The sequence below is a fragment of the Taudactylus pleione genome, unplaced genomic scaffold, assembly GCF_031769625.1.
Source record: "Taudactylus pleione unplaced genomic scaffold, aTauple2 ptg000377l, whole genome shotgun sequence".
NCBI classification, from domain to species: Eukaryota; Metazoa; Chordata; class Amphibia; order Anura; family Myobatrachidae; genus Taudactylus; species Taudactylus pleione.
Genome location: NW_028284778.1, coordinates 1362501 through 1380435, shown reverse-complemented (window position 1 = coordinate 1380435; position 17935 = coordinate 1362501). Strand labels below are relative to the sequence as shown.

The following is a 17935-nucleotide window of genomic DNA, read 5'->3' as shown; positions in this document are numbered from 1 at the left end:
GTGACAGGTATATGCGGTGCTGTATGAGTGTGACAGGTACATGGAGGTGCTGTATGAGTGTGACAGATATATGGGAGTGCTATGAGTGTGACAGGTATATGGGAGTGCTATGAGTGGGACATGTATACGGGGGTGCTGTATGAGTGTGAGAGATATATGGGGGTGCTGTATGAGTGTGACAGGTATATGGGGGTGCTGTATCAGTGTGACAGGTATATGGGAGTGCTATGAGTGTGACAGGTATATGAGAGTGCTATGAGTGGGACATTTATATGGGGGTGCTGTATGAGTGTGACAGGAATATGTGGGTGCTATATGAGTGTGACAGGTATATGGGGTGCTGTATGAGTGGGACAGTTATATGTGGGTGCTGTATGAGTGTGACAGGTATATGGGGGTGCTGTATGGGTGTGACAGGTATATGGGAGTGCTATGAGTTGGACAGGTATATGGGGGTGCTGTATGAGTGGGATATAGGGGTGCTGTATGAGTGTGACAGGTATATGTGGGTGCTGTATGGGTGTGACAGGTATATGGAGGTGCTGTATGAGTGTGACAGGTATATGGGGGTGCTGTATGAGTGTGACAGGTATATGGGAGTGCTGTATGAGTGTGACAGGTGTATGGGGTGCTGTAGGAGTGTGACAGGTGTATGGGGGTGCTGTAGGAGTATGACAGATATATGGGGGTGCTGTATGAGTGTGTCAGGTATATGGGGGTGCTGTATGAGTGTGACAGGTATATAAGGGTGTTGTATGAGTGTGACAGGTATATGGGGGTGCTGTATGAGTGTGTCAGGTATATGGGAGTGCTGTATGAGTGGGATAGGTATATGGGGATACTGTAAGAGTGTAATATATGGGGGTACTGTATGAGTGTGACAGGTATGTGGGGTGCTGTATAAGTGAGGTATATGGGGATACTGTATGAGTGTGACAGGTATATGGGGTGCTGTATGAGTGAGGTATATGGGGGTGCTGTATGAGTGTGACAGGTATAAGGGGGTGCTGTATGAGTGTGACAGGTATATGGGGGTTGCTGTATGAGTGTGATAGGTATATGGGGGTGCTGTATGAGTGTGACAGGTATACGGGGTGCTGTATGAGTGTGACAGGTACATGGGGGTGCTGTATGAGTGTGACAGGTATATGCGGTGCTGTATGAGTGTGACAGGTATATGGGGGTGCTGTATGAGTGTGACAGGTACATGGAGGTGCTGTATGAGTGTGACAGATATATGGGAGTGCTATGAGTGTGACAGGTATATGGGAGTGCTATGAGTGGGACATGTATACGGGGGTGCTGTATGAGTGTGAGAGATATATGGGGGTGCTGTATGAGTGTGACAGGTATATGGGGGTGCTGTATCAGTGTGACAGGTATATGGGAGTGCTATGAGTGTGACAGGTATATGAGAGTGCTATGAGTGGGACATTTATATGGGGGTGCTGTATGAGTGTGACAGGAATATGTGGGTGCTATATGAGTGTGACAGGTATATGGGGTGCTGTATGAGTGGGACAGTTATATGTGGGTGCTGTATGAGTGTGACAGGTATATGTGGGTGCTGTATGAGTGTGACAGGTATATGGGGGTGCTGTAAGGGTGTGACAGGTATATGGGAGTGCTATGAGTTGGACAGGTATATGGGGGTGCTGTATGAGTGGGATATAGGGGTGCTGTATGAGTGTGACAGGTATATGGGGGTGCTGTATGGGTGTGACAGGTATATGGCGGAGCTGTATGAGTGTGACAGGTATATGAGGGTGCTGTATGAGTGTGACAGTTATATGGGGGTGCTGTATGGGTGTGACAGGTATATGGGGGAGCTGTATGAGTGTGACAGGTATATGGTGGTGCTGTAAGAGTGTGACAGGTATATGGGGGTGCTGTATGAGTGTGACAGGTACATGGGGGTGCTGTATGAGAGTGACATGTATATGGGGGTGCTGTATGAGTGTGACAGGTATATGGGACTTCTATGAGTGGGACAGTTATATGTGGGTGCGGTATGAGTGTGACAGGTATATGGGGGTGCTGTATGAGTGTGACAGGTAAATGGGGGTGCTGTATGAGTGTGACAGGTAAATGGGGGTGCTGTATGAGTATGACAGATATATGGGGTGCTGTATGAGTGTGACAGGGATATGGGGGTGCTGAATGAGTGTTACAGGTATATCAGGGTGCTGTATGAGTGTGACAGATATATGGGGCTGCTGTATGAGTGTGACAGGTATATGGAGGTGCTGTATGAGTGTGACAGGTATATAGGGGTGCTGTATGAGTGTGACAGGTATATGGGGGTGCTGTATGAGTGTCACAGGTGTATGGGGTGCTGTAGGAGTGTGACAGGTGTATGGGGGTGCTGTATGAGTATGACAGATATATGGGGGTGCTGTATGAGTGTGTCAGGTATATGGGGGTGCTGTATGAGTGTGACAGATATATAAGGGTGTTGTATGTGTGTGACAGGTATATGGGGGTGCTGTATGAGTGTGTCAGGTATATGGGAGTGCTGTATGAGTGGGATAGGTATATGGGGATACTGTAGGAGTGTAATATATGGGGGTACTGTATGAGTGTGACAGGTATGTGGGGTGCTGTATGAGTGAGGTATATGGGGATACTGTATGAGTGTGACAGGTATATGGGGTGCTGAATGAGTGAGGTATATGGGGGTGCTGTATGAGTGTGACAGGTATAAGGGGGTGCTGTATGAGTGTGACAGGTATATGGGGGTGCTGTATGAGTGTGACAGGTACATGGGGGTGCTGTATGAGTGTGACAGGTACATGGTGGTGCTGTATGAGTGTGACAGGTATATGGGGGTGCTGTATGAGTGTGACAGGTATATGGGGGTGCTGTATCAGTGTGACACGTATATGGGTGTGCTATGAGTGTGACAGGTATATGAGAGTGCTATGAGTGGGACATGTATATGGGGGTGCTGTATGAGTGTGACAGGAATATGGGGGTGCTATATGAGTGTCACAGGTGTATGGGGTGCTGTATGAGTGTGACAGGTGTATGGGGGTGCTGTATGAGTATGACAGATATATGGGGGTGCTGTATGAGTGTGTCAGGTATATGGGGGTGCTGTCTGAGTGTGACAGGTATATAAGGGTGTTGTATGAGTGTGACAGGTATATGGGGGTGCTGTATGAGTGTGTCAGGTATATGGGAGTGCTGTATGAGTGGGATAGGTATATGGGGATACTGTAGGAGTGTAATATATGGGGGTACTGTATGAGTGTGACAGGTATATGGGGTGCTGTATGAGTGAGGTATATGGGGATACTGTATGAGTGTGACAGGTATATGGGGTGCTGTATGAGTGAGGTATATGGGGGTGCTGTATGAGTGTGACAGGTATAAGGGGGTGCTGTATGAGTGTGACAGGTATATGGGGGTGCTGTATGAGTGTGACAGGTACATGGGGGTGCTGTATGAGTGTGACAGGTACATGGTGGTGCTGTATGAGTGTGACAGGTATATGGGGGTGCTGTATGAGTGTGACAGGTATATGGGGGTGCTGTATCAGTGTGACACGTATATGGGAGTGCTATGAGTGTGACAGGTATATGAGAGTGCTATGAGTGGGACATGTATATGTGGGTGCTGTATGAGTGTGACAGGAATATGGGGGTGCTATATGAGTGTGACAGGTATATGGGGTGCTGTATGAGTGGGACAGTTATGCGTGGGTGCTGTATGAGTGTGACAGGTATAGCAGGGTGCTGTATGAGTGTGACAGATATATGGGGCTGCTGTATGAGTGTGACAGGTATATGGAGGTGCTGTATGAGTGTGACAGGTATATGGGGGTGCTGTATGAGTGTGACAGGTACATGGGTGTGCTGTATGAGTGTGACAGGTGTATGGGGTGCTGTATGAGTGTGACAGGTGTATGGGGGTGCTGTATGAGTATGACAGATATATGGGGGTGCTGTATGAGTGTGTCAGGTATATGGGGGTGCTGTATGAGTGTGACAGGTATATAAGGGTGTTGTGTGAGTGTGACAGGTATATGGGGGTGCTGTATGAGTGTGACAAGTATATGGGGGTGCTGTATGAGTGTGTCAGGTATATGGGAGTGCTGTATGAGTGGGATAGGTATATGGGGATACTGTAGGAGTGTAATATATGGGGGTACTGTATGAGTGTGACAGGTATATGGGGTGCTGTATGAGTGAGGTATATGGGGATACTGTATGAGTGTGACAGGTATATGGGGTGCTGTATGAGTGAGGTATATGGGGGTGCTGTATGAGTGGGACAGGTATATGGGGGTGCTGTATGAGTGTGACAGGTATATGGGGGTGCTGTATGAGTGTGACAGGTACATGGTGGTGCTGTATGAGTGTGACAGGTATATGGGGGTGCTGTATGAGTGTGACAGGTATATGGGGGTGCTGCATGAGTGTGACAGGTACATGGGGGTGCTGTATGAGTGGGACAGGTATATTGGGGTGCTGTATGAGTGTGACAGGTATATGGGGGTGCTGTATGAGTGTGACAGGTATATGGGGGTGCTGTATGAGTGTGACAGGTATATGGGGGTGCTGTATGAGTGGGACAGGTACATGGGGGTGCTGTATTGTGGGACAGGTGTTTTTAAGATTGCAGGTCGGTGTTAGAGCTTTTAAATGACACAAATATATAAACTTTTTAGACATTTTATGTACCCCCAATTTAGAAAGAACAATTACTTTGCCAAAAAACCCTTTCTATCATTAGGTCAGTGTGTTAGAGACATGCGTGTAACAGCCATTTGACAAATTTTAAGAACCCCAAATACTTTTATTAGGGCCACTAATCATATTGTTAGCCTATATCCATTTGCCTTTTTTTGGGGTACAGGCACATTTCCCCATATTACCTATACTTATCGCTTCAAAATGTACAAAAAATAATATCGCGAATACCGCATTCTGGCTTTTGTAATAGGATTGCAGGAAATAGTGAACGCGCATAGCCATGATGAGCAGTAATAACCCGCAAAGGATGTGATAACATATTTTAAATTATCGCATTATTGCGGCTAATTGAATTCCCCCCTATGTTCAATTTCTTTTCATTCCATATATGTTATATAAATGTTATATTATATTATATAAAATAAAGCAGGTGGACTATTGGCTCGGAATCTGCCTGGTCATTGGGTCCGTATAAGAATTAAATTCATTCTAGACTATCAGGGTCTTATTAATCCTAACTGTATCATTTTGGTTCTGCACCAATGTCCATCACTCTGACTCACCTGTATCATCTTTCCTGTCTGGTCCCAACATACCCTCTACATATAAGAGCATTCCCTGAGTGTCCCATGGACCATGTGGGAGGTGAAATATGTCATTGTACAACTCCCTAAAGGCACGACTCCAGGCCCTGATGTTGTATAAACCATTTCTAGATCACAATTTGTATGGAATCCGCTCCCACCCTTCTCGACCTTTAAGATGAGACTGTCTCATTATATTATACGGCATGTTTGAGAGATTATAGCCAGTGTTTTTTTCTAGGGATATACAATTAATTTTTATTGGTTTATTACTGTATTTTATGTCATATGTTTAATACCCGATATGAATCTATCCCTGTAACAGACGAGCAGTCTCCCCACCCCTACTGATATTTTCTCTCCTCGGTTGTTTTTATCTTTTGACCAATTTCGGGTAAATCAGGCCGTACCTTCAGATTACGAATTGGGTAAGAGAGGCACATAAAACCACCAATATCTTACGCCTGCCTCCCGCACGACCTCTGAGTTAGTTGTCTTGCCATAAATCCAGGGGGAGGCAATTGTATATTGGAATCTTTTTTTCACAGCCTGGTTTGATTAGGATTACTGTGGTACAGCTACAATGGGAGGCAGACCTTTGTTGCAGCTTCACTCCCAAGCAGTGGGATTGTATATCGCGTCTTATCGCGTCTTGACATGTACTAATCATGCTGAAATGCACAGTAAGTTCCTTTTAATGGGCTTTATCCTGCTCCTGTTAGGTTCCATGAAATGTGGCCAACGTCCTTGAAGTTTTGCTGGAGGCTGTGCAACCTTGTGGTGGGCATATTCCATGGTTTTTGGGGTTGCCCAATATATATATCCATTTTGGGTGGAGGTTTTTAAGTAACTCTCTTCTTGAAAATCCCTGTCCTCCCTGACCTGACACTGGCCTGGTTATACTGGTATCCCCTGCCTGTTCCCAAGTTTGATCGTTATGTATTGGGTCATATTTTACTAGCCAATCAGGCTACTATAGCCCACAAATGGAAATCCTCTGCCCCATCCCCCTTCTATTAATAAAGTAATCTCCAAAGTTCAGTATCATTTTAAATTGAAACCCTACAGGTACCATATTCTATCTTGGCCTCATCACCGATGGCACTTACCTGTCACTCATGTGGAGCACTGGCCTCTCGCTTGCAGTGTAGCCCTCCCTTTCTCCTCCTTACTACCTCCTCTCGCTTGCAGTGTAGCCCTCCCTCTCTCCTCCTTACTACCTCCTCTCGCTTGCAGTGTAGCCCTCCCTCTCTCCTCCTTACTACTTCCATAAAGATGTCATTATTGTACTTGTTTTTGTTGTGGGGAAAAAAAAGTTAAGTAGAATTTCTGGAATGTCAGGGACTGGCCAATTTTACTTATTGTGTGTGAAATCCATCACATAATGGCTGAGCTGGAGGCATAAATACAACTGTTATGTTCCATCTTATTTTGGTAACTGTTGTAATACATACGGCCCAAGCACAAGTCATTTATATGTGTTTTGCAATAGCAGAAATTGTATTCTCTTTGTGATTTTATTTCCATACATTTATTTTATTCCCAACAGACGGCTGCAATGTCAGAAATAGTGTGGGGAGAAATCTCACTTTATATCCAGATTGTAAATTAGAAGATAATGACATTGCACAAGATTCCCGAGAAAACCCCATTACCCCGACTCTACACAAACCGGATACAGCTCACACTGGTGGTAAACAGTTTCCATGTCCTGAGTGTGGGAAATATTTTGCACAGAAATCAGAAGTTGCCATACACCAAAGAGTACACACATGGCGAGAGACCATTTCCATGTTCTGAGTGTGGGAAGTGTTTTTCACAGAACTTAGGTCTTGTTGCACATTATAGAACTCACACGGGTGAGAAGCCGTTTTCATGTTCAGAATGTGAGAAATGTTTTACAAACAAATCAAGTCTTACTCATCAGAGAACTCACATGTGTGCAAAGCCATTTACATGTTCTGAAGGCTTTTCTTTTTCTGCATCAGAAACTGCACACAGGTGAGAAGCCGTTCACATGTTCTGAGTGTGGGAAATGTTTAATTACAAAGGAAGTCTTTCTAGACATCAGAATCTGCACACAGGTGAAAATACATTTACATGCTCTGAATGTGGGAAATGTTTTACAACTAGATCAGATTTTGTTAATCATCAGAGAACTCGCACAGGTGAGAGGCCGTTTCCTCTGAGTGTGGGAAACATTTTAAATGCAGTTCTGCTTTTATTGATCATAAGTGATCTCATGCAGGTGAGAAGCCAGTTCCATGTTCTGATTGTGGGAAACTTTTAACAAGACAATCATGTCTTCTTAGACATCAGGAAACTCACACAGGTGAGAAGCCAGTTCCATGTTCCTAATGTGAGAAACGTTTTGGAAACAAATCAGATCTTATCAACCATCAGAGAAGTCACATGGGTGAGAAGCCATTTTCATGTTCTGACTGTGGGAAATGTTATGCAACTAAATCAGGTCTTGTGAAACATCGGAGACTTCACGAAGGTGGGAAGACAATTCTGTGATCTTATGGAAAGTTATAAAATGGAATTCACACAAGTGGACGACTACAGAGAAAGATGATGTATCTATTCAATGTTTCTATGAAATCAGATCTGCTTTTTTGGCACCTAACATCAGACTCCCTAACAGCAACATGATAAGGATAAATTTCCTCCAGGGTTGGACTCCTTGTGTATACCTGTAATTACATTCTCACTCCTGTGAATATTGTACCCATATGCTATCCCATCTTACTGCGGCTACCATTCTTTATGCATCAATCTCTACTTCTATCACTTCAAATACCTGTTTTTGTTGACTATTACCTTAAACCCACCCCCCTCTCTTGTAATTTGTTTATTTTCGGACTTATGTTTGACACCACAGTTTATTTTAGCACAATATAAATACCGTATAATAGAATTAACACATGGGGAATGTCTAAAGTGACTTAGACAAAAAAAGGGTAATTTGTGGCTTCAGGGCAAAGGTTCACAATGTCGCCCCTGTTTTCCCCCAAACCCTCCGCCCAGCTCACGGACACAGCTCCCTAATAATATTCACATGACCCGAAGGGATGATATAGTAAGCTTATTTTATATATATATATATGTATTATGTATTATGAAGGATGTAAACAGCGCCACCGTGCACCAGTCTTTATCACACAATTTAGCAGAACTCAGTCGTATTTGACACTCCCAATGGATATACTAGACGTCAGCTCAACCCTAAGTAAAATAGGCAATAGTAAGTGGCCTATATAAACAAATTGTAAGACAAAAAATAGGGTGACAGCGACCTCTGGTGTCCCAAGCCCGTAAAATTATGACTGAGCAGTGTGCACACCCTTGATAAAGTCTATATGACAAAAAGCATTGGGCCTTCCCAGACTGCACCTCTCCTGAAAGATAAGCATCTTACCATCTTTTACTTATATTTTTTATCTTTAAAAAAATTTTTTTAGTGTTGTTTTATTATTCTACCTATATCTAGCCTACGTTTAAAGTGATATTTTATGGAATATATTTTTTGCCTGATTTGTTCTTACCAAATAAAACTGATGTTATATTTTTAACTCACTGCTCAGTCATAACTTTACGGGCTTGGGACACCAGAGGTCGCTGTTACCCTATTTTTTGTCATACAATATATATATATATATATATATATATATATATATATATTTATTTAAATACACACACACACACACACACACATATATATACATACCATGTTAGGAACAGCAGATGCTGCGAGCAGATGATTTGTAAAAATAAAAAAGTGTATTTTCAAAACATTACAACTCAGCGTTCAGGTATAATACAGTATAATTGTAGTTTGAGCAATATCACACCTAGGAGCACTGAGTGTAGTTATAGCCAGACCTCTTACAGCAGGGGAGATGCAGAGTACTATATAGCTGTAAGGACCTAAGATATTGTATAGATCCAATATCTGCCCCACATGTCATGCACACTTTCTGTTTGGGAGCCTTAAGGCCCCCATACATCAGCAATTGATTGCAGCAATCGTGCAATTTGCAATCGATTGTGTATAATAATCTTTCCCTTTTTCAATCGATTGCAGATTGCACGATTGCTGCAATCAATTGCTGATGTATGGGGGCCTTAACTCATCTCTATCAGCCTCCAGCAGCAGGGGGGGAGTGGGGCACAGAAGTGTTTTCAAAACTAAATAATTCCATGTGCTGCACTTGTTGGTGTCAGGTTACCTCTGACACAGGATATACACAGTCAGCAGCTCCCATCACTTACCAGCCTGACTGCCACTCTCTCAGCATGGCTGCTGCTCCCAGCCATCACAGCTCCTCGTCTCAGGCACTGTGCCATCTAGGGGGCGGAGCTACTCTATGACTGGCTGGGAGTCTGGGACTGGAGTGAGCAGTAGGGTCGGAGCTGTCCTGTCGGCTGGCTGTGTGAGGAATGACAGCCTGGACAGCACAGCACATTACACTAGCTCAGAGCAGGGGAACCTCCCGACTGCAGCATGTAGACCAGGGATGGGGAACCTCAGGCCCGGGGCCGTATAAGGCCCCTGGAATCATTTAGTCTGGCTCTCAAAGCTTTTTTTCTGATAGCCTCATCTGGCTAGCAGGGTGCCTAGAATCAGGGCCGGCTCCAGGCATGTTCCACCTGAGCGGCCGCACAAGGGCGCCACCTACAGAGGGCGCACCGATTTTCTACCGGCATTTTCCCTGGCTGGCCCAGCCCTGGCTGTCACTGTCATGCCGGGCTCTGCCCAGCCCACCCACCCCGCTGATGTGCTTTCGCCCTACCCCCTATAACGTCACCGTCAGCGCTGCCTGACAGTCCCTCCTCCTACATTGAGCTGGGTGGGCCGGGTGTGACGTCACACTCCATCTTTTCCCTGCCCGCGCAGTCTCTGATTTCGACGGGCGGTGCCGGCTGTGTGGAAGACGTGATGCCAGTGCGGATACCACAGTGGGCACTGGCTGCTAGCCTAGCCTGCTTCAGCCTTCACAGCTAGCGTGGGTGGACGGACGGATGGACTGCCGGCCACTGGACCGGACGACGAGTTTGTGGGGCTCACTCAGCGCCGTCAGCAACCCTGAGGCTGAGCAGCACTGGGCGGGCGCGGAGGCCTGGAGGGGCGACGAGGGTGTCCGTGCGGAGGAGACGGTAAGTGAATGAATGCGGTAGCATACAATGCGCTCTTCTCCTCACATCATGGGCACAGGCTGGCTGCTGGTACTGGCAGGCTGTGTGTGTGTGTGTGTGTGACTATGGGCAGCACAGTACCAGCAGCCAGCCTGAGTCTCATTCCACTATCTCCGTTTATCCAACCATCTCCAGAGCTTGGTCACCACCACCTCCAACTTATGATGATCGCTGCTAATATCATTATAATTATAAATCCACCACAATTCTCATTCCACTATCTCTAATCCGTGAACCATCTCCAGAGCTTGGTCACCACCATCTGAGATGTCCCTTGATTACTCCTGTACTTTGAAATTTGCTCAGCACCCACATGGGGATTTCTGCAATCAGCCATCTTTCTCTAGAGTACCACATACAGCCTGTCAGTGCCAGCAGCCAGCCCATGAGTAACAAAACGGTGATGTGTGTGGTCTGCTCCAGTCCACTCTCCACACAACACACTTCAGTCAGTCACACTGCTGCCCTTACAGTTTCCCGGAGTATCCTGAGGATGCTCCGGGCATTGCTATAATCACTGGCAATTGTGGCCCCGCCCCTTGTGTGACGTCACATGGAGGGGCGTGGCCATCCTTCAGGCTTCTGATATGTGGACTGAGAAGCGCCCGCTAGTGGTCGGTGCCCTAGGTAGCTGTCTAAGTTTGCCTAGTGGTAGCGACGGCCCTGTGTGGCTTTCTTAAACTTAAGTGTCACATACTGAGCCAATAACTTTTGGGATAGTGACCACACCCACATATTTTGCAGTTTGTAAATTTATTTGAATATGAACTCCTAAAAGGACAGTGTAACCTCTCCAAAACATGCGGCCGGCAGTGTAACATACCGATTCCGCTGCAGGTGTGAGTACGGAGGATTTGACTCAGGAAGGGTTATGTATTAAGTGCCTGGTCCCTTAATGGACCTCCTTGGACGGTTTGTTCCTTGGCCTCCATTGCGGATCTCCGGGCGGCCCCCATAGTTATAACTAGAGATGTGCACTGACACCCGTGTTTTGGTTTTGGATATGGATCTCCCCTGGTTTTGGACCTGAATCTGGTTTTGGATTTTTTTTTTTGGTGTTTTGTTTTTCGGTTTTGGTTTTGGATCTGGATTTTTTTTTTCAAAAAATTATAAAAACAGCTAAAATCACATAATTTGGGCCTTTTTTTGTCCCTACAGTATTATTAACCTCAATAACATTTATTTCCAGTCATTTCCAGTCAATTTTGACCACCTCACACAATATTGTTCACCAACATAGGCATAGGCCAAACCAACTAACAAGTACGTTCAATAGAAAGTAACAATGCAACTCAGAAGAAATTTACTAAAAATGGACATCGTGCCTGGAATATCCTTGCTCAAAACAATTAGTCGCCCCCAGCACATGCCTATTCTCACTGCCCAGTCTGTATTTTCCTCATGGGGGGTGCCGGGCCACCAATGACTGACCCTTGTAAAGCCCCGATCAATCAGACTTTTTCTTGAACAGTTCCCCAAAATCTCCCTGACCTTTAAAAACAGTGCTCCGTACCTTCCGTACCTGTGAGTCAGAAACAGTGCAGGTCGGATACAGTGTGGGTTACAGCGCGGGTCTAATATATTGCGGGATACGTGTGTGGGTTGGATACAGCGCGGGTCTGATATAGTGCGGGATACAGTGTGGGTTGGATACAATTGGGGCCGGCTGCAGTGTGGGTTGAATACAGTGCGGGATACAGTGTGGGTTGGATACAATTGAGGCCGGCTGCAGTGTGGGTTGAATACAGTGCAGGATACATAGTGGGTTGGATACAGTGTGGGTCTGATATAGTGCGGGATACAGTGTGGGTTGGATACAATGGAGGCCGGCTGCAGTGTGGGTTGAATACAGTGCGGGATACATAGTGGGTTGGATGCAGTGCAGGTTGGATACACCAAAAGTACACTTACTGTGACAGCAGTGTTGACAATACGGGGTTGCTGACGGTGTCCTCAGAACATGGGATGGCAGTGCTGCAGGGATGGCAGTGTCCTCAGTGAAGGGTACCGGCGATGTCGGCAGATCGGGGGTGCCAGCGGTATCTTCAGTGCAGGTTTGCTGGCTGTGTCAGCAGTGCGGGGGTTGCTGACGGTGTTCTCAGTAAATGGAATGGCAGTGTGGGAGTGCTGGCAGTGTCTTCAGTGAAGGGTGTCGGCAGTGCGGGGGTGCCAGAGGTGTCTTCAGTGCAGGTTTGCTGGCTGTGTCGGCAGTGCGGGGGCAGCTGACGGTGTTCTCAGTAAATGGAATGGCAGTGTGGGAGTGCTGGCAGTGTCTTCAGTGAAGGGTGTCGGCAGTGCGGGGGTGCCAGAGGTGTCTTCAGTGCAGGTTTGCTGGCTGTGTCGGCAGTGCGGGGGTTGCTGACGGTGTTCTCAGTAAATGGAATGGCAGTGTGGAAGTGCTGGCAGTGTTCTCAGTGCAGGGTACCGGCGGTGTCGGCAGAGCGGGGGTGCCAGCGGTGTCCTCAGTGCAGGTTTGCTGGCTGTGTTGGCAGTGCGGGGGTTGCTGATGGTGTTCTCAGTAAATGGAATGGCAGTGTGGGAGTGCTGGCAGTGTCTTCAGTGAAGGGTACCGGAAGTGTTGGCAGTGTGGTTGTGCCAGTGGTGTCTTCAGTGCAGGTTTGCCAGCTGTGTCGGCAGTGCGGCGGTTGCCGACGGTGTCCTCAGAACATGGAATGGCAGTGTGGGAGTGCTGTCAGTGTTCTCAGTGCAGGGTACCGGCGGTGTCGGCAGAGCGGGGTGCCAGCGGTGTCTTCAGTGCAGGTTTGCTAACTGTGTCGGAAGTGCAGGGGTGTTCTCAATGTAAGTTGCCGGCGGTGTCGGAAGCATGGGAGAGCTAGTGGTGTCAGCAGTGGGGCTGCCGGCGGTGTCACCAGTGGGGTTGCCGACAGCTGGTGTGTCGGCAGCGGGGGGTGCTGGCAGCAGGTTTGTTGGCAGCGGGGGGTGTCGGCAGCGGGAGTTGCCGGCAACGGGTACCAGCACCATCTTCTTTTTTCCCTGCATTCAATGGGCTTAACGCTGATTGGCTGAGAGCCGTGACAGATGGCTCTGTCTGCCAATCAGCGCTTTGCCCATTGAAGGCAAAGGGATTTTTAAAAATGGCCGCTGGAGGCAAAACCTCGAGATCTGACAGCAGATCGCGAGGTTTTGCCTCGATTAGGGATCCGGGGCAGGAGGAGAGATACGAGGGGTGCCTCGGATCGCCCCGGATCCCCGAAATTCGGGTGGGTTCGGTTCTCTGAGAACCGAACACGCTCATCTCTAATGGAATCCATCAAAAAGTAGAGAAATAACACACTTTGTAAAAGGCAAGTCTTCACAAAGCAAAACACACTAGCAAAGTACAGCGTTCAGCAGGATATAAAACCAAGCCTCACTAGTCACTGAGCAGTGTGCACAGATCTAACATGGATGCTGCCTTTTATACCCCCTAGATAAGCCTTCCCCTTGTGTCATTCCAACAGATGCATCGTGTGTGTATTTGCTGCATACGATTGTTCGTAAATTATTTACAGTCGTTTAAGATACATCGGATCGTATGGTCGTTTGTAGAATCACACCATTTCTAAATACAAATCGTACAGAATGTCAAGGGAAGAACTTTCAAGGGAATCGGATGCGAGATCGGATCGGATACAAATCGCCCCGTGTATGGGGCGCTTAGGACAGATATACACTTTCTGAGGATGCTACAAGTGGATATCTCAGTTTTGTAAAAATCGCCCATGACATTAGCAAAAGACGCAGACACAACTGCAGCAAACGACGCAGACACAACTGTAGCAAACGACGCAGACACAACTGCAGCAAATGACGCAGACACAACTGCAGCAAACGACGCAGACACAACTGTAGCAAACGACATATACACAACTGCAGCAAACGACGCAGACACAACTGCAGCAAACGACGCAGAGACAACTGCAGCAAACGACGCAGAGACAACTGCAGCAAAAGATGCAGACATGGACGCACCTGCATCTGACTCAGAATTAGCCCTTAAGGGTTATATATACTGAATCTTCTAAAATAGACAATTGGTGATGTTGTCCGATGCAACCAATCAGATTATGTATATTATTTTCTAGAATGCAATAGAGAAATGATAGGTTGAAACTGGTTGGTTGCTATAGGCAACATCAACACTTATCTGTTTTGTATAGTACTCTAATGTTAGAGGATTGGCACATGCGCAGGGTCTGTATTGCGCATGCTCCAGACTTCTACTGCAAGAGCTCTCACAGTTTCCCAGGGTTACTCAACTAGCCGATGGTCTTGCAAAAGATCCGATGCTGCGTCTTTATACGCAGCACTCAGATCTGCGATGCTGTCAGGAAGCGTCTCTTTAAACCAGACGCCTCCTGCTGTATTAGCATATTAGTTGTAGGGTACCGCACAGCCGTTTTACCTGCAGCTGTACAATACTGTACGACTCTGTATCAGGCCCATAGTATAGTATGTTAAAAGCACAATGGGTTACGTAGGATAACTCACACGCACATCAGAAAAGTTAAAAACTGGCATATCAGGGGCAAACAAGCTGGTAACTACTAATAGATCAATGCCAGGCATAATGCTTAGTAATTATTTTTTTTATTATTGGTTATTGCTATTTTCTATTTATTGCACCTTGTGTACACACCTATACAATCTACAACTTGCCATCCCCGAAACTCATCTGTCTATAATATTGGAAGAATAGATTGTACCACCATACACAATCTACAGATGTCAGGCTATGCTGATGCCAGATGTAAACACAATTAGCATAACGGGCTGGAAAAGGGCGTGATTAACAGCAAATACATAAACTTACAGGGAGCGGGATGTACTAACCGTGCGGAGTACATCCCGCTAGTCACCGCTTCCTTACTGATCGCATATGCAATCAGTACAGCAAAGGACAGCTCTTCCAATAAGAACTGTCCTTTGCGATCAACCGGGTGCTGTAATGGATATCCCAGATTGAGGAGCTGCGTCTGCTGTTGTGTTGAGGGGTCACTGGGAGACCTCGCTATCTTAACCTGTGCAGTGTTGCCTGCTGCCGGACCCTGTGGGAATTATCCAGCTCATGTGCCTCCGGACATAGCGACTAACCGCAGCCTGGTGCGGTGCTCTGCATCCCGGGCTGTGCCTGTTCCAGTATCGAGGAATCCGTTTGGGCGGAAGAGCCCCTGCCTGTGGTGAGACTGTGTCTACCCCTTTACTCCTCCCCATAATGCCTTCTAGTGTGTCCCCAGCCCTTTTAGTGGGTCCCTTCCCCACTCCTAGGAGCTGCCGCCGTGCAGTTGTGCCCAGTACCTACTCTTAGGCCCACACAGGGGGTTATCAGTTTATACTAGCCTGCCATTTAAACTCTCATTGACAGTGTCTTTAAATTAGGTAAAGTGTTGAAATAGGGGGGGAAGTAAGGGATAGGTTACTCCTTCTGTCCCCCAAGAGTCATATTGGTGGTTATTTCTCTCCTGTGAACCTCCAGCTCATGTCTGGGAGGGGACGTGATTTATTTGTGTCGGCTCATGTCTGATGCAACTGTGGGTGATGTACAATACTTCCTATGTTTATCTTTAAACTTATGGTGCATACACACTACACAATATGCTCCCTGAGCGATATCGTGTAGTGTGTCCCCGGCAGGCTGTGCTCAATGTCGTTCATGACATTGAGCACAGCCGCTGATTGATATCATTAACGATATCGTTCAGCGCCGGGCTCTCTCCCCCATTCCCTGACATGCAGCAACCTGACAAGGTCGTCAGGTTGTGCTGCATGTTCAGGAGATGGACAATGTCGGAAACGACCAGCGGGAGTGCACATCGCTGGTCGTTTCCGACATAGAAGTGCACGATTTGTGCACGATTACTGAGCGACTGCACGATTACGATGTCGTAATCGTGCAGTCGCTCAGTAATATCGCCCAGTGTGTACCCACCATAAATGTCATGCCATTGATATGTATTTTTCTCTGTTTACGGTTGGCCATTGGTGTTAATGAATTGGTTGATAGTGGCCCGCCGTGGCCCTTCATCTGCTATATTATTCTGTAATGCTGATTACTGCCCACTGTATTATTCAAGTGTATTCGCTGATTTAGTGCTAAATCTGTACCTACTTAACTATTGCATAACCTGTTTAGTATTGCTTTCTGGTAGCTGGTAATCTCTTAGCCCTGTGTGACCTCAGTTAGCAACACTCTCTTGATAAGTGAATTGTGTTTGTATTTAGACTGTTTACTGTTATAACCGGTGCACTACAAAGGCTTCATAGATTGGGCTTGGTGTATTTTCCATCCCAGATAACATACACCGCATAAATACATGTAATCCAAGTATAAGCTGCAGGTAAATTATTCTCTGCTTTCCTGAAATGATGCTGTGCCGCGTACGTCCATCTCCAAAGTGTTACACGGACAGAGAGCAGTCAGTCATAATTTCTGGGTTGAGGTCATTCCTACGTCTTTGCCAGCTGGGGTCACCGGTAGAGGACAGGGAGGTGTTGAGTAATCAGCTTGGTATTGAATTCTGCAAAATTTCATTCTGTCTATTGTATACATTTCCTATTAATTGTAATTCATTTATTTGTAATAATAAAATTGCGTTGTACCCTCCTTTCTGACTGGTCACTGTGTCTGCAAAAGGGGATATCATTAGGCTTGTCTCTCTGTCACGGTGTGTCCTACCTTAGCTACGGGGAAATCGCCCACCGAAGCATTCCGAACACACCTGAAGCTGGTGCTAGTGGTGCAGCACTGTACAAACTATCAGAGCATCACAACCCTCCGCGTCCGAAGCCCCAGTGACCACCCAATAGTACATATGGAACATGCGGTAAAACCCAGAGAACAGGGTTTTTTTGCATTTTCCATTTAGTACATCCCACCCAGGAAGTGTACTGGAGAACTGGAGGCATCACATCATCATTTTCTACAGTAGAGCGAGTGTAGAATACATTCTGTAACTTCCCAATCATGAATTTGACCCGGAAAAGAAAAAGCTTGTGCTTGTTGTATGGTTGCTATGGTGACGGCGCTGTAAGAAATGACCAAAAGAAAAAGAGAAGCAGGAAGCGTACTTGCTGGGCCAAACATCGGCTGCAGAGACGAGACACCTATCCCCATATACCATGCCAGCAATACACCATGTAACCAGGCTGGGATGTTTACATGTCATATATTGTTGGTATGGTTCTAAATGGCTGACATATACCACTATGGGGCCGTATTCAATTAGCGGCGAAAACGGCTGTTTTTTTCGCCATTGGCGAAAAACGGCGATATTTTCGCCATAAGTTTTCTCCATCCCAGACCAGGCGAAAAAAAAACAATGCACAATCCCTATTTTTGGCTAAAGATGTGGGGATTTCTTTCAGAAACCTTTGGACACCCTCCTAATAATAAATGATCCCAAAAAAATTCATAAGTTGCGCACTTTGGCAAAAAACGACCGCGCAATTTTGGGG

The 17935-nt window shown here is 46.4% G+C and overlaps 1 protein-coding gene and 1 pseudogene across 1 annotated transcript in view; both read left to right on the top strand.

Annotated features, from left to right (window-relative positions):
* The window catches only part of LOC148507996 (uncharacterized), a 31301-nt pseudogene extending 23500 nt beyond the window's left edge, over positions 1-7801 (top strand).
* Positions 7802-10306: 2505 nt separating this feature from the next.
* Positions 10307-17935, top strand: part of LOC148507995 (uncharacterized) — a 21714-nt gene continuing 14085 nt past the window's right edge. Inside the window, exon 1 of the mRNA XM_088445057.1 lies at positions 10307-10441. Within this exon, the coding sequence (XP_088301183.1) occupies positions 10307-10441 (135 nt within the window). The remainder of the gene's footprint in view (positions 10442-17935) is intronic.